This window comes from Seriola dumerili, unplaced genomic scaffold, assembly GCF_002260705.1.
Source record: "Seriola dumerili isolate Sdu_G_001 unplaced genomic scaffold, Sdu_1.0 BDQW01000017.1, whole genome shotgun sequence".
NCBI lineage: Eukaryota > Metazoa > Chordata > Actinopteri > Carangiformes > Carangidae > Seriola > Seriola dumerili.
The window spans coordinates 12,167,960-12,195,821 of NW_019174272.1; the positions used below are offsets into that span (position 1 = coordinate 12,167,960).

Here is a 27,862-nt window from a genome sequence, read left to right on the forward strand (position 1 = left end):
AATTTGTTTACAAATGAATGTGTTCATTGCTTAATAATTATACTAAGTTATAAAGTAATTAATGCATTGATATTTGAATGGGTAATTACAGAAGTGTAATGCATTCACTTGAGAAAAAAAAGTCTGCTCCGTTTTTCTGTATTAACAAGATAACTATCTTGTTAATACAGAAACACTAAAACTAGAATCCTCTTTTTCTGAATTATTTTGATTTTTTTTAGAACTAGGTAATAAGAAGAGGAATTATAAAAAAACAATTTACAAATAAATGATCAATAAATAGCTCAATTTAAAAAGAGGTTTGCAAAAACAACATAAAACATCAAACCTGAAAGTCAGTTCATTATTCAAAAATACATTAATGAATTCATTAAAAAAAATAATAGAATTTAAAAATCTATGATAGCAGATAAATGCTTATTTATTCATTTATTCATAGATATTGCTTTTTTCTGAGCACTTTTGAATCCTTTCAGGACCCCTTCAGGCCCACACTTAAGGAATAAGCTCACAATAAAAGCATGTAGTCTTTATTATACTCCAAACATTAGTGTATAATGCCTCATAATGGTCATTTGAAATGAAGTACAGTCTCTTCGGAAAGCTGTTTGTGCTGATCAGAAGTATCTAGATACAGCACAGCACAGAGGTGGGAGTGTTTTGAACAATGTAGAGCTCTGGCCCAGAGCTTAAACTCCCACTCAGTCAGTGTGGGAAATGAATAGACTGGAACAGAAGGCACACAAATAACAGACAAATGGACACTGTGGAGAATGGAGGAGAGCTTTACATGGTGAAATGAGAAAAGGAACACAACAATACAGGCTAATTTAAGCTGCTGAGCTGGAGCTTTATATCACTTTAATATGTACAGTAAATAACAAAATGCAGACATGCGGAGAACTCGCGAGCATGATGGAGCTTGTTAACATGCTAACACTGTATAAGTATATGCATTTAACATTGTTTAAGGCAGTTGTTCCTACACTTCTTTGGCTTCTGGCCCCTTAAAATAATGTTTACTTGTTAACCACATCAAAAGTTATGGCCTTTTATGGTTGTTAGCAAGTCAACCAAATAATTATTTTCATTCTCAGATTGATCATTAGATGGATATTCATGTTTTATTTATGCCACACACTTGAATGTGTTTAATGCCTCATTTATATTTTTTAATTTTTGAGACAGGATTTATGACCATGATGGGACTCTGCAGGTCTTCACTTAATTGCTTGATTATTAAAGAGGAACTCCACCAATTTTCTAAGTAAAAATCAGTGCTCGGCCAGCGGGAAACATCTGCTGCGACCTGTTATGAGTCCTTCACCTCTACGGAAGTGAAATACTAACTTACTGGAGCACTCCAATGTCAGGAAAATGTTGCTTTAAAGGGATAGTTGGGGTTATTTGACATGGGGTTGTGTGAGGTAGTCATGCATAGTCAGTGTAGTACCTGCAGACCACAAACACCCACCGAAACAATCCAATATCTTTTGTCTAACTCTGTAGGTCCGCTTGTGCGTAGGAATACGGTAGTTCAGCTGTTGAAAAAATGTAGTGCCAAAAGAAAGTTCTGTTTTGACGGGAAGATAAAGCGCTTCCACATGAGGCGTACATCTAAACGGATATTGGATTGTTTCAGTGGGCGTCTTTTAAAAGTGTCTAAAACATTTTTTTGTGCTTGCCCCCGTGCACGGCAACCCACGTCAAATAACCCAAACTATCCCTTTAGGGCTCAGTCTTAACATGCTCTGAGTAAAATGCTCTTTATTTGCATTTGCTGGAGTTATTAATGCACAGAATTGGCTGTTCTTAAGTAGACTGCCCTCACACTACCTGCCCAGCACTAAACAGCAGAAAGGAAATGCAACTAACTGGTGAACTTAGTGGAGCAGCTGCAGCTAAAGAGCCAGATATTACTCTCAGAGATTGGTGGAAGCCAAAATAGAGCATATTTTCTCTGGCAGAAAAGCACTGGCAGGGCACTGCTGTGCGTGGGTTCTTCTCCACGACAACATATCGCCACCTCCACTGCATGATAGACAAGCATCACCCCTTTGCTTTTTCTTAACATTTGTTTGAATAGTTTTTTTCACCATGAGTTACCATGGCAAAATGGAAGACACACCAGTTCCAGCAGCCAAAAATAAATGATTTATTTAACACCTGAGAATGAACATAAAACAATAATCCATGAATATCATCAATATAATATATGTGAATATCAGCAGAATCAGGAGTGTAGGGTGTGCATGGTGAATGCGTGTAAGTGCATGAAAACAAAGTACAACAAAGGAGCTAACAAAGAGCTAAACCATCCTAACAAAAAAGCTGCCTCCAGGGAAGGAGAGGGAGAGAGACGGCCAAGCACAGGCCAAAGCTGTTTAAAGGCTGGCAGCACCCGGGGCCATGTGATCACAGTTGGTGCAGATGATCAATGCCCCGCCCACTAAGCACCTGAAAAAGAGGCAGGACCACAAAGTATGACAGAAAAAGGCAGGGGTTGACATGAGCCAGGTAGGCAGATGACATGTGCAGCTAACGTCAAAGTTTAGAAATGGTACGGCCCACTTTAGGGGTGTCTGAAATCCTAGAACAAGATCCAAGCATGAATACGAAAAATATATTGCACCTATATAGCATTTTTCTAGTCTTACTGGTCACTCAAAGCGCTTTACAATACTTGCCACATTCACCCATTCAGTCACATTCATACATCACACTCATATGCACACTCAAACACTGATGGAACAGCCATCAGGGCAAATGTGGGGTTCAGTTTCTTGCCAAAGGACACTTCAGCATGTGACCCGGAGGAATTGACCTTGTAATTAGAGGACGACCCGCTCTACCTCCTGAGCCACAGCCGCCCAGGTGAGTAGGATAAATGTTTCAACCCCCCCTGAACTGTTACTTTTACCTCTTTGGGGGGGGGGGGGCCCAAGTCTCAGCAAGGGGGGTCAGACCCCCCCCCCCCCTCGCTGAGGAATGTCAGTATTACCACAAGACGGTGCGCTATGTTTCTTGCAAGGGTTTGATCAGATTTTTGATCGTGGGCCAACACTGGCACCACATACAATATCAGCCTTCTCCTTCTGTGATTAAATACACCAGCAGCTGCCATCTTCTGACACTCAGCCTCACTGCTGAATCATGAAGCAGCACCCGTCTATTTCTGAGCCCACTCACCTGCTCCACTGCAGTCATCAGTCAGCAGGCCAGTCAATACACAGCAGCTAATGCTGTTACCTTCTGCTCTCCATAGGTCACTATCATCCAATCTGTTCATGTGATATGCAACAGGCCTTTTTTTTTTTTTAAAGGAGCTTTTTGTAAGTTTTGCCACATGGCCAACGTTAGTGTTAATTGACTCATTATTAATCCATGTATTTGTGTCTTTATCTGGATTCACTCATTCATATCTGTGTTATTTGCCTCTCTGTAATTCATCTCTTCATTCTAACCCTGCCAAATGAATTGTGTCAACATTTTATATACATTTTTTAAAAAATGCTGTTGGGAACTGAGTTTGGCAACATCTTTAGGAGGAACAACAACATCTGACATGTTCATTTTGAGCACACTTATCCTCTCTAACCAGGAAACAAGTGCAAGTCTTCCTTAATGCACATGGTGACTGGTTTAAGATTAACTCAGTTTTTAAAAAAGGGGGACCAATTGTTATTCAAAGGTATGTTATCTCCTTTGGTGGCCAACCAAAGGAAAGCCACTAGGTGGAGCAGAGCCTGCCACAGCACAAATGGGCTTCTGTTTTTAATAAGTTCACTTTAAAACCTCATACGTGTCCACGATGTTGTTGACAGTCATGGGGTGGTATAACCTGTCTCTGCAGGGTACAGCAGGACGTTGTCCACATAAATGTGTACTGTTCCTTTAACATTAAAACCCCTAATCACTGTGGTATGGAGTGAACTTATTTTTCAAGGCTTTGAACTATTCTACTGGAAATCCATCTGAAACATCATGCAGGAATTTATTGGAATCAACTTATTTTTTCTGAAAGTATAAAGTTTTATTATTATTATTATATAGTATATATTATTATTATAGTTTCTATATTATGGATACAGTGAGTTTTTTTTTAGCCTATGTTTGTTTACATTTTTGACATTAAGTGAACTGAATTATCTATTTTAAGTTCTGATATGTATCACTGGATATACTGACAACCATTCTGGAGGTTTATTTGCGGTGGTGTTCTCATGTCTATGTGTTCAGGTCTGACTGAATCGTGAATCAGATTTTTGTCTGATGTGAGTTTCAGATGTTTTTGGTAGAAAATGTGTTTTTAGAAGTTGATATTTGATGACTTGTTAAATGATCTTCTTCATCTGATTTGGTTTGGAGATCAGTTTGAGTGTTTTGATACGGTATGTGAATAAATGTGACCAGTAATATAAGACGTGAGGAGCTCAGCCACATTTATTTTTATTAAAGTAGCTCTCAAAGTAGAAAAGGTTGGAGAGCCCTGATCTACATACTATTTGCATCACTGCATATTTCATCTCATGTTCCATATCTGCTTTAGCTATTAACATGTTTAGTTTTCAACCCTTTTTGTTGTTCCTTGTGTTTCTATTTCCTTTTTCCTAATGTCCCTTAATGATGCCCAAATAAAAGTGGTATTTCTCTTTATTTGACTGTATAAGCACAATGTACAGTGTATCATTCTGTGCTGTATGTAACTACTACAGTACAGTTGTGAATACATCTTGAATCAAAAAAAAATAAAAAATAAAGCGTGTGTTCCATATTTGTCCAATATTTTTATTTAGTCTGAATGGAAACAGCATTTATTCCAGCATATATTAAATAAGTACTAGTGATAACTTCAAAACAATAACAGCAATAATGAAACAGTGATGGCAAAATGTCCTAATTCATTCAAATAAAAAATGAAAAAATACAGTAAATTAAGGTGACAGAATATCATGAAAAAATTCACTGATAAACATTTATACATAGTCGGTTGCTGCATATTTCCCCATTAATATGCAGTAAAAATATAGAGCTTCAATATCTCGAGATGAGGTATGACACTATGAGGCATTTTGGTGCACAGTGTATCATAGTCAGCGGTGTCAATATAAATAATTAATAAATGCTTGTCTGAGAACAATTTTTTTCTTACCTGTAATTATAATTATCACTGTCAAAAGGTTAAGTGTAACTTACATGTCAGCTGCTGACACATACTGCCATCAGCTGGTTCTCATATATAACTACAACACATACCGTGTGTGAATAGGCACTCTGTCTTACTGTAAGACACACACTGTAAATATAGAGGCACAGTAACCTAACAAAGCTAAGCTGCAGGTTATTTTAGAAGGTTATATTTTATATTTAGACTATGTGAAGGTCTCAGCAGCAGTGCAATATATTAAGTTCATCTTTTCATCTTTAACTTTTAACATAGTAAAGTACAGGTGGACCCCCAACCTGTCAGGCACAAACGAAGATGAAGTACAAGGGCAGTAAAATGGGTCTACGTTTAAATAGTCTTTGGTGTAAATTACAATTTCTGAGGATGCATTAAGTCATGTTCACACCTCTACTAGGACAGCACTACTCTACAGTCTGTTCCAACATTTTGGATAAAGAAGATGAATGACTGAATACAGTGAATAAGGCTAAAAGAGTTGTTGCCTCCTCTGCAGTCAGGCTGAAACCCATTTAATGCAGCCAGCAGCTATTTTCATTATCAGTTACAGCCAAAAAAATATGATCTGCAACTATTTTGATTATTGTACTTGGCTTCAGTCTGCATCACCTAAAGGTTCCAGCTCCTCAGTGGAGGACATTTGCTGCATTTTACATTTTTATTCTATGTAAATGCGTAAACATTCATTTTTCTACAGCAGCTTTCAACAGCAGAACTACAAGGTGCTTCACAGGTGAACCAAATATACAACACTCTGGAATACAACAGGCATTAGAGAGCAGTATTCAGTTCTCAATACATTCAGCTGCAGAGAGTTAAAGGCTATCTGGTCTTTGACGGTACTGATGTGATTGTAACCTGAATATTATCAAGACCTCCCTGTGGTCTCTTGTAACTTTCACTATTTTCTGCCAAATGACTAATCAATTCATTGATAAACAATTTTCATTTTTGATTACTATGTCAATTGTTTTTTTTGAGTTACTGTTTAGTCTATAAAACGCCAGATAAGCAGTTTATGATGATATAAAACACATTTTTATCACTCATCAAATTTGTTCCTCATTAAGTTTTTTTGTTAATCAACTAAGTGATGACTCAACTAATTATTTCAGACCTACATTCAATTGGTTGATTAGTTGAACAACAGAAACTTTTTTGATAATCACTTAAACTTTTAAGTAATTCTTCCAGCAATTTGTTGCTTTTCCTATCAGACAGTAAACTGAATATTTTGGGCTTTGGACTGTTGGTGAGACAAAACAAGACTTGGAGACTCCACTTTGAGTTTCTGGGATGGGCATTTTTCTGAAGTCAATCAGTTAAGAAACAAAGTAATTGGCTCAATCATCCATAATGCAAATTATGGATGAGTTATAACCAGTTGCAGCCCTAGTTTGCATTATTGATTAATGTGTTTAATGAATTGTTTAGTGTATAAAATGCCCATCTCCGTTTCCAGGGTAACAACTTCAAATTGCTTTTTTTTTTTAATCCAACCAACAGTCCAAAACACAAAGATATTGAATTCATGACTTTATAAAAAAGCAGCAACAAGCAGCAAATCAATGAATCAGAGAGGCACAGTTTCTCTGTTTTAGCTTGAGCATTGATTTAAACCATTGGCTCCAGACATCTTTGGCTTGTGGCCTTTAAAAACAAAAGCCGGGCGGCCGCTTTAAACAGGCTGCACATGTCGATTTTAATTAATAGAGTATGTATAGCAGAGTATATTCTCTGATTGTTTCATTTAAATATTTGTATAATGTTCGCTAACATTGCTATACCCTTTCATCTGGACACCCTGACCGCATGGCTGTGTGTGTAATGGCTTTCTTCCTTTACAGCAGGCTACTTACTCCATTTTGTTTAATGTTCCTTCATACAGTCTGAACACTGAAGCACTTGGTAAACTTTACTGTCAGCAGCTGGTGTGGCCTTCGGAGAAATCCTGCCAAGCACGCTGCAGTTGTGATGGCTTGAACCCATTGACTATGATGAGTTTGGCGAAGGTGCACCTGTTGTACTCCAAGTTTCTTATTTCAAAGAGATTCCTGAGGCTCAGCAGGCTGATGGAGTACACGGGCCGGACGCCCAGCACGCGCAGACATAACCCCACATACACGTCCTCCAGAGGGATCATCCGGACAAACCTGGACGCCCGGGAGATCCTGCCGGCCATGTCTGCAGAGAAGACATACCCAGCCCCGGACACATATGGAGGGAAGCTGTCTTCAGGGTACTGCTCCTGGGACACGTGCCACTTACTGTTGCTGTCCCTCCTCGGCCGGCCGTCGTTGATCACTGACCCTGTGATGAAGCTCTGTCGTGGGGAGCTCCTCAGCCAACTGAGGAGGTAGAACACATTCACAAAGATGTCAGCGTCCACCTTCATGACGTAGGAAGCTTTTGGGCAGTGGGTCTCCAGCCAGTTCATCATCATCACGGTCTTGATGGTCAGATTCTGGTAACTGTCCTGGAAGCTCATCTGGATGATGTCCCCATGGTTCCTACTCTCGTCCTCCAGCTTGTCCTGGATGCCGGACAGGTGCCCCCCCTCAGGGAGCCCCATATAGAAGAGAGTGAGGGTGTCCTGACTTGGTGCACCCCATGTTTTCCTGATAGTCTCCCTTGCTGCAGCCTCCTGGGGGGCAACTGGGACCATAAAGACCAGGAAGGGGCTTCTGTCCCGGCATACAGCGGGCTGGTTGAGAATATACTGGTATGTTTCAGGGGATATGACCCTGTACTCGTCCTCAGGAAGTGGGCTGGGCTTTGGTAGGTGTTTACTCGGTGTACTCACAAAGATCTGAGCAGACAGGACGAGCAGCGCTGACACGGCGAGTAATTTGACAATCCTCCAGGAGAAAGTTTTCCTCATTGCCTCAAAGAAGAAACTTCTTTATTTCATCAGCGCGTTTCGGCGTAGGGACCTCTCTCGTCATTTACACGTCCGACGCGAAAGAAGAAAAACCGGAGTCTTACAGCTTCCCGGTCGAGGGCAGCGGCCACTCCCACCCAGAGTACCAGGAAATAGATCTCTGCCAAAGACGGCAGGGATCCACATATCCGACTGACCCAGGCTTAGCAGGCGAGAGAGAGAGAGAGAGAGAGAGAGAGAGAGAGAGAGAGACAGAGAGAGAGAGAGAGAGCATTATTTATAAAGCATTAAAATAAAAAATAGATTAAATCAAATATAAATATAATAATAATAATGAATTGATTAAATAATTAAATTAAATAGTTTAAATTATTTCAATTAAATAAGTGGATCACCTACACCCTAATGAGCTGCTGGACACCTGAATTTCCCTTACTACATTTCTGTGAAGTACTTTTACTTTGAAGCAGAGCTTTTAGTCAGTGGAATAACTTTTCTTTGAAATGTAAAAATGTAATAGACCACACACTGTGTTCATCACAGGAGAAAAACCAATGACAGTCAACTCCTCCACTGTCAGTCATGAACATGTCAGTGTCTTAACGATAGTGACGTCAGATAAAGATGAGGCAGAAGTTTCTTCACCAGAGACCACGGTCTGATCTGAAGTCTGTTGGAAGCTTTAGAATAAAAGAAACATTCACCTCATTTAAAATGTTTGCTGTGTTTACCACGACCAGACTTCACCCATTCACAAAGAATAAGAAATACGAAAACAACAATGGCTCCTTTTGTTGATTCAATTGTGTTTTTATGACGATTATAGTCTTTGAAGTATATCCTATAAGCTCTTTATTCTACATGTTCTACAGTCAGTCAGTCAGTCAGTCAGTCAGTCAGTCAGTCGGTAAGTTGTTTCAGAGTCATTAGGTTCTGTAAATGAATGAAAACAATACAACAATGTGTTGACACAATAACAAATGTACTTAAGTATTTTAAGATCAAGTCACTTGTATTGGATGAATATTTGACCATATCTGGAGGATCTGTACTCTGACTCAAGTAATGAAGTTGTGGACTTTGTCCACCTCTGCTATTTACTATTTCTGCCACACATTGAGACGCTCTGTAGGTAAGCACTTGTATTTCAAGCTATTTTCCCACAGCTCCATGATCAAGTCATTAAGTGTACAGTAATTACACTAGTACTGGTAATTACTCTGTTTATATTTATTTTTGAGGCTATGACATCATGTGAATATTACTATATATGTGGTCTGAATATGATGATTTGAGGACTGGTTGAGAATCCCAATGTCTCTGCTACTAACAGTGAATTCCTCTGTAAACATCCAGCAGCTACTTGTTAGTTTTGTATGATGGTGCATCAGTTTATACAAAAAGAGTCAGTAATGGTCAGATAATCAGGAAGTAATGAGGCATTCTTGGCAGCTACTCAGTATGATGTATCAGTTGTATTCAGCACCCTAAAATCTTGCTAATTCATTAATTTAAGAATCTCCATGACGACTGAGGAAGACCACGAGACCGCATCAGCTTTTCTTCATCACAGACATCAAAGACACGGGAACATCTTCCTTTTAAACAAACTGTTTATTGTAATACAGTTTACAGAGAAACACCTGTTGTTCACCCAGTTATAAACAAACAAAACAATAAAACAAACTTAATTTACACAGGCATTCTTTAGAAGGTCAGTGGTTTAGTATCCTGCCATAGCAGGGGATAGGGGCAGGGGGTCGTGGGTGTTGGGGGGGTAAGAAACAGTAACTAGTTCTCTAGTTTTGGCCTGTTCAAACACTATTTTCATCAACATAAGCATTGAGGCCGTACTATGTCAACTGGAATTCAATCCGAATTGGCCTTTTCTCATGTTTTGAGCATCAACATCTATAACATTCTCTTGTTCCACATATACAGCGTGTACTGTATTCACATTTTGCAAAAAGAAAGAAAGAACAACGTCATCACCGCATGTCATTATATACTGAATAACAGGTCCTGCCTTGGATTCATAAGTGAAATCGAAACACGTCAGCTTTTTTCTTTTCTTTGTTCTTTAGGTTTTTAAAACACAATACTGTGGTTGTAGTATGATGCCCTTCAGGTGCTCACAGAATGAATGGAAACATTGCCATCCAGGTGGACATGGGAAATACTTTTCCATAGAATTGTTTTTTTTTCTCTTTACATTTCCATCTGTATCACTTCAGATGTTGGCTTGTGTTGAGGGAGACGAGGGGACCTGGGGAGGATACGGTGACACTGACACAAGTGAAGTTGCACAAAGACAAACAAATGGCGAGTTGGATGGAGATATCTTGACATCTCAGCGGTGCCATCTGAGGAATATCCCTTTTCAAATGTTTCAATCAGATGCATACATGTACAGTACTGTACAAGGAATAGAATGATAATCCATCTGAATTATCACTGTTTTAGCAGTTTTAGCAAAGAGACCCTGAACCTAAACAAGAACACATTGTACTATAAACAGCCTGTCCTTTCTGTAATACCCCAAACGTGGCTTGGATGTGAGATAGGGAACTGTATTAATTACTGTACACAACATAATGCCCAAGCTGCACTCACGCCTCCCCACAAATGCTGCAACACAAGAGGAAGGATCAGAATCAGGTGAGATGGAGTCGTTTTTGCTCTCTTTGGTGCGTGAGTAGAATCTGCGTGGGCTTGATTTTTAATTCCAGTTTGTAACATGCACATTGATTTCAGCACTGGCAGTATTTCCACAACCGTATCACAGGGGGAAGGGGGGTTATGGAGTCGAGGCTGATTTCTGAGAAAAAAGGGAGGGAGGAAGGTTTTGCGTGTGGATACACGGCAGCAGCGGCCTTCTTGGCCATGGCTTCGTACGCTGGGTGTGCGATGGCATTTTGGTGGTAGTAGGGGGTACGGTGGTGCACACAGTCCGGGAAACTTGGTAGGGGAGTCCAGACAGAGTAGTAGCAGTGTTGTTGTTAGTGATGGTGGTGGAGCTTTCTGGATCGTTTATGACCGTTTCCTCCTTCCCTCCAGGTTTCTGAAGTTGGAAGGCCTGATCTTCATCTCGGCAAACTCGATCGAGTGCTCATGGCCTTTCCAGTGGAACCAGTTAACACCCTGGAGAAGAGGAGATAGTCTTTAGCCATGGTCCTGTCACAGATTCATATTACAGCAAAAGCAACTCTATTGCCAGACAAAAACATTAATACTGGACAATTTTGTTCAATACCAATGTTTTTAAAATTCTTTCTTTCTCTGTACATGGCAACTACAGTATGGTTAAGGTTAAGGAAATGATCGTTGTTAGCAAATAAACAATGGTTGAGGTATTGTTGAACTATATTTATATTTGACACAAGGGGTTAATGGCCGACCCGCCGAAAGGCTCTGTTCAGACCTGCATTAACATGTGTCTTTCAGTGATCTGATCACATGTGGTCAGCTCCGAGTTTGTCAGTTCACTGGATTTATAACGTGTCTGGACTGACCACTTGTGATCAGATCTCACTTCCTGCGTTATATGCAAATAAGCAGGTACGTGTTGTTATTTTCAGCCAATCCGACAGACAGGTCCGTTGACAATGTGCTTGTGTGTGTGTATGTGAGAGAGACAGAGAGAGCGAGCAGGGTGCAGAGGGGTTGAGTGAATCAGTGCGCTGAGCACAGCTTTAATGAAATACGGTTATATCCATTTGAAATAGCAAAATATTTTCGGTTCATTATGAAACTGTGGCAGTGGCCCTCCGTTGAGTGGGCGGTCCTTCAGTGTATTTGTAGAATACATTGAAGAATGTGGACACGTGCGGCCCAGACCCTCGCTGAATGTGGTCTGAGTGATCAGATCTAAATTGCGTCCTCAATGCGGCCTTGGCTGCGTTCACACCTGGACTTAGTGCTGACTCACTTGTGATCAGATCACCTGAGATGGAAGTTAATATCAGGTCTGAACGGGGCCAAAGATACCTACAGCGTAGGTTCTGATTTTTAATTTAGCATCTGATTTGTCCAGTTGTATCATGTTTTTAACTGCATTTACATTTTTTCTTTTTTTTTTTTTTGTGCTACAAAGTGATGACGATGGGCTATGCACATAGTTATATAACTGGAATTACATCCTGGTAGAGAGTACTCCCTTCTTTCATTCACCATGATAAAGGATGATAACTGTGCTGAGCAGAGAGTTTGCAGAGCAGCTGGATTTGTTTAAATGTGTATTACTGAAAAAGAGAAGATAACTGAGCACTTCCTTACACTTGCTTCTTCTTGTTTTCACTTTACAAGGGCATCCAGGGACGGGGGAGGCATGCCCCCCTCACTTTATATTACAGGTTGATTTTCTTACTGAAGTCTTAAACAGTTTTATCATCACTTGTTCATTAAATACAGTATAGAGAAAAAAAAAATGAACAATAAAACACAAGCAGACCAATCAGAGTTGTTATTTCCATGCGACATCTCTGTAGCAGTGTAGCTGCTGAGTCTGTGACCCTAACGCAGGGTCAAAGAACTAAAACACTTGGTTTAGGTCAGGAAGAGATTGTGGTTATCATTTTAAAACCTTAATTTCAGGTCTATGAACTAATGTCTCCTGCGTGAAATCAGAATTGCTTGAGACCTTGTCCTCCTTGTCACTGAACTTTTGGGATTGGCCAGAATTGGCCAAAAACACCCTTTTTGTTAGATTTTGTTTCAATGAGATGACCTTTGCTGTTAAGATTTCCAAGTGAATACACATTGTATATAGATCAGGGTAAATCCAGAGAGCACACTTGTTCTTCACTGGGATATTTCCTTGGACCAAAGACCAATGAGAAACCATTAGGGACCCCTTCAAACATGGCTGAACCCTCTTTAGGAAACCAGCTCCTCCAAGGGCCCTCAGTGCCCCACAGAAGCCTCTCAAGACACGATTTAAGAGTCAACCTGTATTTTAGAAAAATTCAATAACTGCACGGTGAGTTGAATGCAGCGATACTTTACCTTGCTATGACTGTTATCTCCATATCGTCCCATGAGGTTGACACGGTGACAGTTTTTATACCAGAACGCTCCCTTATAGGACAGGGCACAGTTGGTGACTGCAATGTCATTGTCGTGGTCGTAAGTGGAGAATGGACGACCGTGGTGGTAGGTCATAGAGTCACCTACAGAGACACACAACAGAGAGAGAGTCATCTAAATGTCTCTGTTAGCAGCAGGTCGACTGTTACGTTTATGTGGTGGACAAACACTGTGACAACAGCATGTACAGTTTGTGCACTGCCTGGACTCTACATGTGCAGAAGAGATAAGAGTATTCTATTCCGAGGCGTTTGACTATACTCTGATTCAGATTTTATTCTTATGTTCATTTTCTAATGACATATATATAGAAAAAAAAACTCTAATACTGTTAACTTTTAATGGAAATAATGAATAAAACCATGAAAGTAACTTGAAAAATAAAATATTTTCAGAAGCCAAGTCTTCCCCAAACATACACGAACACAAATCTAAATCATGAGAAATTCAAAATAAATTTGATAAAGATAAATAGAAAACTGGACCAAAATGGACAAACCTCACTTCTTCATAAAACAGGAATATTAGAAATATAGATAACTAATATTAAGAATGTATTAATGTTTAATGACAGCAGCAATCTCTATACTTTATATATCATCTTCTTGTGCTGACACATTTTGACAAACACACATTGCACCACAGCATCAACTTCCCCTCTGACTCATATAAATCTAATTCTGTATACAGGTCAGATACAAAACCTTAACACAGTTTATCACTGATGAACCCAAACATATTACAAAGTAGTAGAAGGTGACAGAGAGACAGCCAGTCACCAAACTTAAACAGGGTAACATAACAAATACAGTATGTATGTATGTATCTATGTATGTTTTGAAGTTTGTACACTGAATTTGTTCAAAAGTGTTTCAGGGTGAGATTTAATGTCATTGTGAAATGTATGTTTGTATCCTCTTCATGAAAAGTGTTGTTATATATTATTGATCATTGTGGTAATACAAGTTAATACTACTGGAAGTTCTCACTATATCATCAAATGTGTATTCATTTGCTGCTGAAAATAGTCCCCGACAACTGTTTGATAAAACTACAGTGACCAACAGCTTCAGAAAATCACAGAGCCTCTTTTAAAAATACAAATATATATTTGTGAGCACTTTTAAAAGATGTCTTCAGTGGGAACCGAGGGGCTCGGAGCTGAGAGCCGCAGACAGGTTTCTGAAAGTCTTGAGAGATGAACTGAAGCATTGTGTGCATGTTTGGCTGCGGGCTACAGAAGTCAGCTTTACCTGCTGTTCCACTGTATCCTCCTACGTGGACTTTGTAGCGGGTCCGAGGTTCAGAGACGGAGAACTTGTCGTACTGAGCGTAGGCTGTTTCTCCCTTGTCTCTCAGGTCCACTCGCAGCTCGTACTGACCTCCAGCTGTGATCTTATGTAAGTTGGACAGACCTGAGTGAGAGAGGAGATTATATATAAACTGGACGAATAGCAATGATTAATAATTGATGAGCAAATCTGATATATAACATAATAATACAGTATTTTACATTCAGATAAAAAATATATATTATTAATAACAATAAATCATATTTGATGGCTGAAGGTTTTCCTGTGTTATTCCATTATTTAATATGTTAAGTGTTTTGTGTCTCCCACAGCATATTTTATATTATCCAGTAAAACGGAATTCATACACTTATTGGAAATATTGCAATCAGTGTAGAACTTTTGAACAGTCTGATCAAAGTCGATCCACATGATTGTGTTTATACATTTTAGTAATGAATCTATAATCAAACAAAATACATCATATCAGCAACAGATGACACAGACAACACTGAATGCTATCCATTTTGTATAAATCACCTTCATTACTTGCTGATCATATTGGTGTGTTACCATGTCTTTATGTATTGTGGAAGACTGTGTCGTGCTCTGGTGTTTGCTAGAAATTACCGAGCCAGAATTCATCATTCATGTCACCAAAGCCGGCCGTGTAATTCTTCCAGTTGCGGAAAAACTCCAGTCGACCGCTCTGTCGTCTGAGGAAAACCTGCAAAGAAAAATAAACAGCAACAGATGAATAATGTGAGACTCTGCTGTTCCGCTGAATTACCTGTATGTGAATCATCTATACAAGTACAACCTTTATATATTATAGAATGAGATTTTCAAAGAAGCCAAAGAATCTTTTAAAATATTCCGGAGACGTAAACGTAGCTGGAACAGAGGAAGGGCAGACTAGAGACTAATATCCAGAGAAATGAACCACAGTCTCAGTATTCGATGAATTCCTTCTTATCTGATATCAAAGCTGCATTCTTTTTTACTATCTATTACCCCAATCAATACATAATATACCATACCCTCTAACCCTATAACACTGAACTCACAGTAATTGCTTGTCAAATTTGCATATCACAACCACTGTATCGCTCTCTCTTCATTTCTGTTTGTTGATATTTTGACTCTGTGTTTCAGTCTTTGTCAGATCAGCAAACACTATTGTCTTTTTTGCACCAAAAAAAAAAAAAACTAAAAACAAAGCTGAATTAGCTGCACCTGAAAAAAAAAAGAAGAAATTATGCTTCTGACCATCCAACAAATGTAAATCCACCAACCCCTAAGAAAAATGTCCGCCTCTTCACCTGCTAAATGCTGCACTATGTTCACAGGGTAGACACCAGCTTTGTGTGTCTGCTGTGTGGTGCAGGCCAGGACTGGTGCACAAGTGGGTTTATCAGAGCTTCTTTGCCTAAAACTGTTTTGCTTGCTGTGAGTGGAAATTAGGCTGATGGGAGCTGTGAGACTGAACCAAAGCAGTACAGTTGTTGGTGAACTTGCTACAAACCAGAATCTAAAATGGTAAAATCTTCCACAGAGCTTTGGAGAACTTGAGGTGATAATTCTCGTTCACATATTGACCATATACAGTGTGTCACTGTGAGCCGGAGCCTTACGATCCATCCGCCTCCATCGGTGCTCATGTCACAGTAGACCTGGATAGGCTGGCTCTCATCTCCACCCAGATAGATGGTGTACAGGCCTGGTGCGGTTTCACCATTCAGCAGGGCCTGGGAACAGTCCCTGGGGTGTCTGTACAGCACGCCAGCTACACACACACACACAAACACACACACACACACACACACAAAATAGAGGATAGTGTGTGGGATAAAACAGGTTGTGTACAAGTTTATACCTTCAACTCCGAATGTTTACAGTCTGAGATGGAACGCCTGGTAGTTTTGTATAAATCAAAGTAAAAGGCATCAGTTGAACATCAGCCACAGTTTAGCAAATGTTACATATGCTAACTATAGAGTCTGGTCATCTTTTTCTCTGTGGATTCTAACACAATTCAGGATTTATAAAAATGAAAAAGGTGCATTTGTCCTCACACTGCATTTTCCGATAGTATCAAAACTGATGATGGAATATGTTTGAGATGAGGGCTGCACAGTTATTCGAAATATAATCAAAATCGCAATATGACCAAGTGCAATATCCAAATCGCAGGAGCTGCAATATTCATAAAGATAAAATGTGTTGTTGTGCATTGTTAGAACCATAAGCGTTGTGGTGCTTCAAAGACGCCCCGGCTTACAGATCATATTCTCCAGAAGTGTGAATTGAAGAATGTGTATTTGGTACAAGACCCAACAAAAATGACATCATCATCATCATCACTTTAAATTTTTTTTTGAGTGAAAATGATGTTCAAAAACATCCATTCCAACTGCCAAAATAATCACATTATGATTTTTTTTGCATATTGTGCAGCCCTACTTTGAGAGTTTGATACTACAGACATACAGACCACCAGCGGCGTATCCTGTGTATGAATCTACTCACTGGTGGTGAAGACAGTAGTGATGACTCTGCTTCTCTTGGGACCAGCGATGGCCTGCAGCTTGACTGAATACTCTGTGGAGGCGCTGAGCTGAGCCATGTTGTATGACACAGCAGTGGGACTCAGAACCACCTCCTGATGGAAATAAAAAAATGCTCAAACATTTCATTTCTTCATATTTTTTTTTTTTTATATATTTTTGGCACTACTCACTGGTCCTGGTTTCTACCCACCCGGACGGTGCCGTCAGTGGACTCGAAGCTGAGAATGTATCCGGTGATGTCGGCGCGAGGCGGCTTCCAGGTCAGCATGCAGTTCTCTGTCTGGATGTTACTGGCAGCCAGATCCTGGGGGGCATCCACATCTAAACACATTCATTTAACACAGTCATTTCAAATCAGCTCATGCTGTAACTTTCGTTTCATGTCAAGCATGTTTTTCTGTTTGGGTCCCTCACTTGATCATGTTTTATGCAGTATAATCTTTTATTTACGTTTTCATACTGCAGCCATTAATCCTGTTGATGTCCCAGGAGTAGACCGTGTCTTATCCATAGAATATGTTCCTTTTATGGATTAGTTCTATGGATGCAGATTGGTCTTCTTAAGGCGTTTACATTTGGGTGCTACCACTTCTTCCATTTCTGAGGGGAATCCCTACAGAGACCTTAATCATTCCAAGAGAAGAAACAATTCCCCATTCAACCTACCTATGAATTGAGGTTAGGAATATTGACATTATTAAAAATAATATTCAAATATATATATAATATTGATATGAGTAATATCTGCATGTTTTATATTGTTAACATTTGTTTTATATAATGTTACATTAGCTGTAGTTTGAATCAGGAAAGCTCACAGTTCAGGTCTTTGAAAAGAAACAGATCTACTTTTAGGAAGGACAGCTCACCGGTGGTAAACTCCGTCGTGGTGGCTGCACTCTTGGCCAAGTCCCTGACAGCGTACACCTTCACGGTGTAGTGTGTCGCCGGTGTCAGAGAAGTCATCTCAAACTCCACCACGTTCCCGGACACGCGCTCCATCACCGGAGCCACTGGAGCGACACAGACAGGAAAGGACAAACACGCGGGATCAGAGGGTGGTTGAATTGTGATGTGTCACTCAGACGTTATTTTTGTTTATTTAAAACTGAGTATTGAATCATTGGTCTCGTTTTCTGACTGAGATTCCTCCTTTTATGAAGCTTCTGGAAAACCAGATTTTCTTTGCATTATTTGCTGTAAAAATCAACCTGCATTAATTCTTCATTTAAAGGGAATAACAATCATCTGCACCATTGATTTTCAGCGTCTGGATCTCGATTCAAGAATGCATGGCAGGAGATCAGGGTGACAACAGGGCACCAATTAAAACATGGAAGCAACTGTTGTCGAGTAAAAAGTTGTTTTCTATAAAATGGCTTTCCTGTAGGAGGTAATACCTCCTCCTTCATTTCTAATGCACAGTATCAGTGTTTCTCCATGTTTTGATGCTACATACCCGAGTCTGCGCTGTAGGTGATGACGTAGCCATCGACAGTAGCGATGGCGGGCTGCCAGAGCAGTAGAGCTTCAGCGTCTGTGATGTTGACTGCAGTCAGACCACGAGGCTTATCCAGAGCTGTACCATAAACACACACACACACACACACACACACACACACACACACACACACACACACTCAGTTAGTGTGATTTGACCTTAAATATCTCCCTATGCACCTTGTGTTGGGTTGTGTTCCTCTCCAGCTTCAGCCTCACTGTTACTTGGACACAAACTTCTAAACATGTTTGATGAAAACACTTGAATAAAACTTTGAAACATTGAGTTGTTGATCACATCAGTGCTGCATGTGCAGCATTATTTGAATAGTTTTTAATGATTGTTGTGATTGTAAATTCAAATCTTTGCTTTACCGGTGAATTGTTGCAGTATCACAAAACTGAAATATCAAGCCAAAATAACAATTTTACGTCTATCATGTTTTGCCATAAGACAATGAATGTGTGTATGTGTGTGTGTCTGTGTGTGTGTGTGTTTTCCATGAGTCTTACTGTACCTGTGGTGACACTGTCTGACCCAGGCTCGCTCTCCCTTTGACCCTTGACAGCGACGATGGTGACCTCATAGGTGACCCCGGGTGTCAGGTTGGGCAGCACAGTGTGAGACTCAGAGCCATCCACTGACAGTGTCTTAGCGTTACCTGGAAGTCAAAACAACACAGAGATGTGATTGTAGAAAGGATGCTCATTTTTGGTGCAAATTTGTGTCTTCACTGTCTTTTACATTATCACTGATTTTATGTCAGCACCTGCCTTTTCATGTCAAAATAATTTCAGAATATTTATTAAGTAATAGTTTGTGTCTTGAACTTCACATGTGGGTTAAATATAGTCAGTTCAGTTACTAAGCCAAATTCAAACTTTATATTATCTTCCCTCACAAGACTAGACAAAAGGGGAATATACAGGGAAAGAAAGGTAAACCTTAATGTATGAGTCGAGCTCCACAGGTGTGAATGAGCTTGATAACACTGTAAAAAAGTCACTATCTGTTTTTAAAGTCTGTTTTTAAAAAGAACTTAAAGCAACTACTGCTACTAAAATATGTTTAAACATATGTTTATCCTAAAACACAGGGGTCCTCAGAACTGGTTACTCTACTGAGCTGTTATTTTTATTTACATTTATTGCTGTTTGTGTGTATTGCCTATTGAATGAATGTTTGGACTGATGGGATGGATGTGTTTGCACCATATGGTTATTCTTTTTAGGGTATTAGATATTAGGACTTAGGTATCTTGCGGCTGAAACTATATTTTGTACGTGCCGTGACTATTGACAAGCTTCTGAAGCTCATTGGGGTGTCCCAGTTTCACCCATTGCTATTATCATGTTTGTATGTTTTTACTTGCATTTTGTTTCTGATTTGTGTGAAATAATATGGAGGAATTAATTTGTATATTTTCGTTACAGAAATTGATGCTGGGTCTGAAAGGGCGAAATAACTTTATGTGCAGAAATCTCTTGTCAAATTGGAAAAGAAAGGATTATTATTACATGTATATATTTTTCCTTTTTTTAATTATTATTTTCAGTTTCTTTTATTACCTTGTCCAATAGAAATACCTGGAACTGGTCACTAGGGGGCAGAATCAGTCTATCATTGGAGAAAAGAGTTGCCCTGGAGCTGATAGAGGATTAAAGAGATTGATGGAACAGCAATGATGGAGCAGTGGGAATTTTCATTAATAACCTGGAATGCAACCCAGAGTTGATCTCAAAATTGTTTACACTGTGAAATCCAATCATTGGAAGACGGCTGAGCATTGAATCTTAAAACCAATTCTTCTGGATGTAAGCAGGGATGTAGCTGAGGGTAAAACTTTGAGAGTTTTAGGTTTGTTGTTAATTTCTTTTAGCATTTTTACAGCTTTGGGGGGATTTTCTTGAATCAAGTCACGTTGCTGCAACAAGCATCCAGATCTTCCATGTTTCAGCTGTGAATGGCTTATCCCCACATGTGGACACTGACCTCCATGAGCAGGCACATAAGTGACCCTGTAGCTGTCCACCCAAGCTCTTGGAACCACCCAGTGAACAGTGGCGGATGTGTCGGTGACGTCGGAGAAGCGGATGCCCTTGGGTGAGCCCAGGTCTGGCATGAGCAAGACAGAAACAGCAGGTGGGGGCAAAAAACAGACAAAAAACAGATGGTTTAGTCAGTATGTGTATAACCCTCTTAGCATGGTGAGGAGCGGAAAGGAGAACATACAGTGGCACTAAACGGAACGAATGCACAGTATAGATACATTTTATTACAGTGAGTAACTTCTGCTTTGGTATTAAGCAGCAGAAAAGGAAAGACAGACACATATTCTGTTACTCTAGCCAGGGCAGATCCACCACCGCTGAAAGACATTGGTTTTAGAACAGAGCGAAAGAGAGTGTGTAAAAGAGAGCGAGGTAGACAGACAAAGGGGGCCTGGGGAGGCCTGGTCTCACGGAGAAACCCTTTCCAGCTAACAGCAAACCACAGTATCTTGCGTGACAGACCTGAGGAGATTAACTTGCCCCCATTTCATGGAAACACAAAAGTGAAACATGCGCTGCACAACCCAAGAGTAAAGCCTTACCCCCAGGGAGGACAGGGGACACAGCCATAGACACCCGTTCTATGTGACATAGACAACTGCCCCTCCACCTCCTTGACAAAGAGAGACACTGACACATGGGGCCAGGCAGTTAAAGACTGAGGACTGAACGAAGACAACACAACGAAATGAGTTAAGTGCTGAGTAAATGTCCTGAGTGGGGGTCGACTGCAATGAGGCTTTTTCTGATAGTTTTGAAGCTGCTATGCTCATATACAAATTCAATTCAATATTCAGCATCTTTACTTTTGATCCTTTATATATTATATTCATTACAGGGGGGGGATAAACATTCAAAACAGCATTTAGACCATCATGGGATACAAAATTTGTACCTACAGTAATAATGCATCATCAATGTAATTGGCTCTTTATCATCATTTTGCCATTTTAATAAAAGCCTGATATTACTAAACCCATATATAAGTCTGATTCTGATCCAGCAGCAGTCTGCACCCTGGAGAACAGCAGCCCATAAGCCTCCATGTGGCCCACTGCTATCTGCTGGAACCACTCAGGAGCACTGACAGACAGGGTGAAACACATAGCTGCTGAAACAAGGCACACATTGTCATCACCTCTGAACATCATCAAAAAGTCAGTGTTAAAGTTTTGGTTACCAAGGTAACCCCGGTTCTGTGAAAAACCGAGTGATGTATCTCACAATGGGAAGCGCCCTCCGGTGTGAACGATCGCAGAAGCTCCACTACCACCACCTCTGTCACGGAACAGAGCAATCATCTGAGCTGCATGATCCAAGCCCGTCCCCCTTTACAGCCGCCTATAGCCCCTCCATGGCGTATTCCCTCCACATGCTCAACACATACAAGCAGGGCAGTGCTGTGACACACCTCACTCAGCAGGGTTACCCTGGTAACCAAACATTCTCTTTCAAACCTCACTCGGAATGTCACTATAGGAGATATGGCCCACTCCTGGATCAGATAGATAATAGATAGATGGATAGATAGAGAGAGAGCGAGAGAGAGTGATAGATAGATAGATAGATAGATAGACGGATGGATGGATAGACGGACGGATAGATAGATAGATAGATAGATAGATAGATAGATAGATAGATAGATAGATAGATAGATAGATAGATAGATATAGATTTTTACTTTATTTATCCCCTTGGGGAAATTCATGCCCACAATACCTCAGCCTAAGAAGGTCGACACCACAGGCTCTCCCCAAGGGGTAACATGTGATTAAGATGAACTAACCCTGAGTGCGCCAATGAAGGCACTGTCACGTCCAGGCGGTAAAACCAGATGAAAGTGTGAGGGGCTGCACTGGAAATCCAGAGTCAGGACAGCTGAAAAGCACAAGTGATCTTCACAGGGAAGGAAGCGGCGGTTATAAAGGGGGACGGGCTTGATCATGTATCTCAGATGACTTGTCTGTCCTCTGACAGACGTGGTAGTAGTGGACCTTCCGTGATCGGTCGTGCCAGAGGACGCTTCCCATAATGACATACTGAGCGAGGTTTGAAAGAGAACCTTTTTCATTTTGTCCAATAAGTGCCTTGAAGGAATACCATGACACCTTGTCACCAGATTAATAGACAAAACGACACGTGTTAGAACATAGGTATTAATCACTTTTCATGCTGTTACCATAAAAGACAACACTGACAACATTAGCTACGCTGACAAGACCAGTCCAGAGTTTCAGTTCACAGCTCTGATTTGTCACTTCCATTCTTTCACTGTGTACCTGTTCTCACCCTCTCGGTTACAGACTTGGAGCGTTTTCCCAGAACGAGGCCAAAGATTTCGATTTTGTACTCTGTGTCCTCGGTGAGTTCTGTCATTGCTGTGCTTCGCTCTTCGCCGCCCAGAACCAGCTCTCTTGGTTGGGCCGGGCTTTCAGCCTGGCTGACCATTAAGACAAAGGTGTCGAAGGTGTCCTCTTCAGCCATCCAGGCCAGCCTAAAGCTGTCGGGGGTGACATCGGAGACTAGGAGAGCCTGCACCTCCGGTTCGGCCTCTGAGTGACAGGGGAAAGTCAGTTTTCCTCCTCTGTGAGACTTAAGAGTGCTTTGACAATTGAGGGACATGGCAGTGAAAGAGAGTGTATAGTCTATGTGAAAAAGCCAGCATCGGTTATGTGGAAGCTTAGCATCAGTCAACAAATAAAACTTGGGTTTGCAGAGTGGAAAGAGAAAAGATGAGTTTTATTACAAGCTGGCTAACAAAACACAGACGGAAGAAATGAACTTGAGGAAACAGGCCGTAGGTTTTAAGCCAAACAAAAGTCTCCAGCTGCTTTTATTTTAGGCTTAGTAAACTGACCTTACAAAGCCACTGTGGTTAGTAAGATGGAAAACTGATTTACTCAAGACTGTGACCAGAATTCATTTTCAGGAAATTTTACAGAAACAATTAGTCTGACATAGAGCTGCCAGTTTTTTTCAAAGTATGATTGATTGCTGAAACAAAAAATGTAATATTTACCTTTAGGCTAATAATCTCTTTGAATTAAAAACTCAATGCACAAGGCCCACATTCTATGCCATGTAGACTACTTGTGCTCTAGCAGGGGGAGTTTCTATCTCTACAGACTAGCTTACTGCACAGCCACTATTCTAGGCTATTGATTTTCTCTTCACTAGCACAACATGGAGAAAACAAGCAATCTGTACCAAACAGATAAACATCAAACTATCTGAAAGGTGATGTGAGAAGCATTTTGGATTCAAGACCAAAGATGGAAAAACTGGCAACAAGGCTACTTTCTGAGCGTGTCTTCCACGAGAATTAGCTTGTCACTCAAGTGAATCAATGGTGGTAGCACACACAAACTTAACAATTTGAATATAAAGAGCAAAATGAATCCATACATCTTATCAAACATTTAGTTCTAGAAGCTTGGTGATGGAGTAACTACTCACAGAGCTAAATGGTGAATGACTGTAGGATGAGCGAACCGCTTGCTGGGCTAACACGAGTCTGTCACAATAGCTGTCTGAGCTTCTATTTTCTCTATTCTGAGCCATTTACTTCCACCTGGCATTTTTTTCAAGATCTCATTTGAAGGTATTATTCAGACCAGGAAATATAGCTCTCTGAACTAATGAACTTGCTAAGTTAGCAAACATGCTAAGTTCGCCAGCATGTTAGCTTAGTTCAGACAAGTTTATTCAACAAATCTTGAAATTGAATTGTAATTATTGGAATACAAAGAAATTGGATTATTATTATTTTTTTTATTTATTTTTTTCTTTGAAAAAGTGACAGCCCTGACCTGGTCTTCTTCTCAAGCAATTCTGAGGGATTTCAAAGTAAAGAGGCAACACCTCTTTCTAACTACACATCTAACTATATGCATACAAATGCGAGTGTGTGCATGACATGCCGTAAAAGCTAGTATTAAGCAGTCATTAGCAGCACCTAATAATGGCAGTGGTAGGAAGAGAGTCTGAGAGTCAGCAGGAGCAGTGGCTGGAGAAAAAGCTCTGTTTCTCCAGAGGATGAGTCTGTTGCAGCTAATTAGATGGAGAAAACTTCCGGTAGCAGCACAGATGGATACAAGGACTGGACAGAGCTTTTAAAGCAGCCTGGATAGAAATAGATATAAGGGGGCTCAGAAAAAACTCAATAAAGCCCAGCGCCATTGCTCATTAAAACGCTACACCAAATGTGAGGGTCTCAGGGGTCCTTGAACTAGCCTGAAACCCCCTTTTTTCATTGTGAGGGGAAACGCATGAGGCATTTGATGTGAGAAGAAGCAGTGGAAATGAGAAGCAGAGCAGACAAATCCCAGGGAGCTGTCACTCTTCATTAGCCACCGGGCAGCTTTAGCTGGTCAGTGGAAGAGAGGGAGGGCCACATCCATCAGCTAACATGTGCTAGTTTACTTCTGATTTCACCCTCCCACCACCACCACTTCTACCCTTCTACCCCATATCCCTCCACACAATCTCTGCTCTCAAAAGAGAGCCTGTTTGCAGCGAAGGACTTTATTTTCCCTGCAACGTCGTCCTCCAGCAGACTGACGATGACCACCGTGCATAACATAATCAAATTAGGCAACACTTGTATTCACAAGTTGGAATGTTTTATGGATTAAGTGATGCTAATGAAAAATGTTAAGCTGCGTCACCAGCCATTAGCATGCAGACAATGGGCCATGCTGAGTGCATGCCATATTCTGCGTGGCCCCAGAAGCCCCTGGCACTCCAGCACCAGAGCCCAGGGGCAATGGCAGCATGAGAATGAAGAGCCGTCCAGGCTTGGGGGAACTGGGGATGCATACAGAAGAGAGCCCTCACACAAAGCGACAAAAGCGCCTAAGGGTTTTTTTCCTCTGTCAGTCCTTCCATCTTTCTTCCACTTGACTGATCCTCATCAGTGAAATGTTGAATGATAATGTCTGAATAGACGCAGACATAAAAACTGTCAACCAACCCAAAACTGGTTATTTTTTTTTTACCTTTTAGTCCGGCTAAAAAGGTTTTTATAAGGTACCTCGAAGGGTATTTTGTTGTGGTTATGCTTTGTAAAGGTGTTCAGAGGTACAAGGCATCATTAGCATATTTTTGGTTTTGGTGGTTACACCCCAGTAATTAGGCACATACTGTAATTACAGTCTTTTTGCCTGTTCACATAACAGACCAGGTGCTGTTTCAGACTGGACTTGTACCAACACGCAGACTGACAGCTTAAAGGTGGATCAAACGCAGATCTGTGGCTGGACTAATATAGACTGAATGGGTTTTGTGTGCATGCTGCTTCGGTGTGTTAGCCCATTTAACAAAGGGATTCGTGCATGATGGATGGCTGATGAGGGGGTTTTGTTTGGGGATTTGGATTGTGCACACTGTCTGAATGGCAAGGAGATTCTGTTTACCCTGTGAAGAATAACTTCCACCACAGTGGCTGATAGGTAGGTTGTCCTTAATCACCTTTTTGAAATGTTCTCCCAATGCTGAAGGTAAACAGTTTGTGCCCAGAAAATGGGAGCTGAGTTGCTGCCTTAAAATATCTCCATGGGGACGAACAAAACAAGCTTCCATCCCCACAGGTACAGCGGGAAGAAGGTTCAGTTCACAAAGATTTATCATATTGTGGTCTTTCTGACTGCATATGACAAATGCCAGACTCAAGCTCCCACTTTTGCTGGATCACTTTTTTTAAACAATATTCTTAAAATCAAGATTTTTTTTCCAAACAACTCCTTGACACTGACATTTGTTGAAGTGCATGGAAACAGAGCGACAGCGCTAATCTACGTCTGACAGTGTGAAAGCAAATGTCTCTATAGCACCTATCAGAGTCAGTTTAACACAGACAGGGATGAAGCACAACAGAGCTCCATGAGTAGACAAACACCATTTCACAACTGCAAGTAAGTGTCATTTGGAAAGTCCACACAGGAAAACTGGTTAATTCACTGTGTGAGCAGAAGAAAAAGGAAGCAGAGGAAAGAGCGAGGCCCTAGAATTGACGGCGTTGATACCTGTGATGGTGTCTGCAAAGACAGGGTCTAAGAGGGCCCCCCTGTGCACCCCGTACAGATTGGCCCTGTACCAGGTGGTGGGGGAGAGGCCAGAGATGGCGAGGCTGCGAGCATCAGCAGGCACCGTGTGGTTTTGCCACTCAGCGCCCGTTTCTGCATCTGTAACCTCGATCAGAAAGGTCTCAAACGCCCCGTCCTCAGCAGACCAGGACAGGAGGAAGCTGTCCCATGACACGTCGCTGATAGTGACATTTGTCACCACAGGCTTCTCCTCCTCTGGGTGATGACAAACACATCAACATGGAGTTACAGGACTGGGACACACATGCAGGATGAACAAAAAAAAAAAAGGTTAGACCAATACAGGTTTCAAAGCTGATGCTGGACTATTTGGAATTTTATTTTTATAAAAATCCAGAATTGGCTCTGCATATCGGTCCAACCTTACAACATACAAACATGCACAGACTCAGGAGATTCTTGGGGTGTATTTGGTCCTTTCTTGTTGAAAATTATGAAATATATAACACAAACAAGACAGAGCTTCTGCTCAACAGTGGATGAACCCTCCTTGACAAAATCAGCTGCAAAAACATTGATGATCTCTCATTTGTATTTCATCATCATTTCATGTTGCTGTCAAGAGCTGAAACAGAAAAAGAAGCCCTTTACTTTGTCTGGAGTGGAAATATTCCCATATTTGCACTACAAAAGGTCAGAGGGAACAAACAGCGTCATTATCAATTGGCCTCCTATAGCCATCTCTTCTAAATTACCATATAAGTGGAAAGACTTAAAGCGGGCAGACATGCTGATGCAGTTTGTGCACATTAATGGCTGTGAATGAGCCATTAACATTTGAAGGTGCGGCGTAGCCCGGCCGGTATGGCAGAAGTACACCGTCCACTTCAGACCCATGGGGAGGCCATGCAGAGCCACATGCAGCTGCCTATATAATTGGAGTCCATTGTGTGTGCAAGCATTCAGGCAGTCGATTAGAAAGACACAGAGATAGATGGCCCAGGTAAACATCAAGGCTCCCATTATCCTCTTTTCACTGTGTGGAAGAGTGGAGAGCAAATGGAAGTAGACAATAGGAATGTGATGGGATGGGATGGGGTGTGGGTATGTGTGTGTCTATGTGAGTGTGTGTCTATGTAAGTGTGTGTGTGTGTGTGTGTATGTGTGTGTGCATGGACAAGGAAAATGCATCTACTGTGTGATGTGTCTGATGAGTGTGGGTAGCATTTGAGTCAGCTGCAAAACTTTTCTCC

At 40.8% G+C, this 27,862-nt stretch overlaps 2 protein-coding genes across 2 annotated transcripts in view; both read right to left on the reverse strand.

The window, feature by feature from the left end:
- Positions 1-4,774: 4,774 nt before the first annotated feature.
- LOC111226146 (beta-1,3-galactosyltransferase 1-like) lies at positions 4,775-8,187 on the reverse strand. The gene has a single exon (XM_022751250.1). It carries the CDS (start codon positions 8,064-8,066, stop codon positions 7,107-7,109), a length of 960 nt encoding a protein of 319 aa, XP_022606971.1. The 5' UTR covers positions 8,067-8,187; the 3' UTR covers positions 4,775-7,106.
- A 2,862-nt stretch (positions 8,188-11,049) lies between these two features.
- LOC111228257 (tenascin-like) overlaps positions 11,050-27,862 on the reverse strand; it is a 44,890-nt gene continuing 28,077 nt past the window's right edge. The window contains exons 10-22 of the mRNA XM_022754110.1: positions 26,589-26,864; positions 22,845-23,117; positions 20,507-20,629; positions 19,032-19,175; positions 18,473-18,592; positions 17,883-18,026; positions 17,204-17,334; positions 16,973-17,105; positions 16,078-16,229; positions 15,074-15,170; positions 14,405-14,566; positions 13,071-13,234; positions 11,050-11,207 (exon numbers count right to left, since the gene is read on the reverse strand). Coding sequence (XP_022609831.1) covers positions 11,097-11,207; positions 13,071-13,234; positions 14,405-14,566; positions 15,074-15,170; positions 16,078-16,229; positions 16,973-17,105; positions 17,204-17,334; positions 17,883-18,026; positions 18,473-18,592; positions 19,032-19,175; positions 20,507-20,629; positions 22,845-23,117; positions 26,589-26,864 — 2,030 coding nt within the window. The 3' untranslated portion in view covers positions 11,050-11,096. The remainder of the gene's footprint in view (positions 11,208-13,070; positions 13,235-14,404; positions 14,567-15,073; positions 15,171-16,077; positions 16,230-16,972; positions 17,106-17,203; positions 17,335-17,882; positions 18,027-18,472; positions 18,593-19,031; positions 19,176-20,506; positions 20,630-22,844; positions 23,118-26,588; positions 26,865-27,862) is intronic.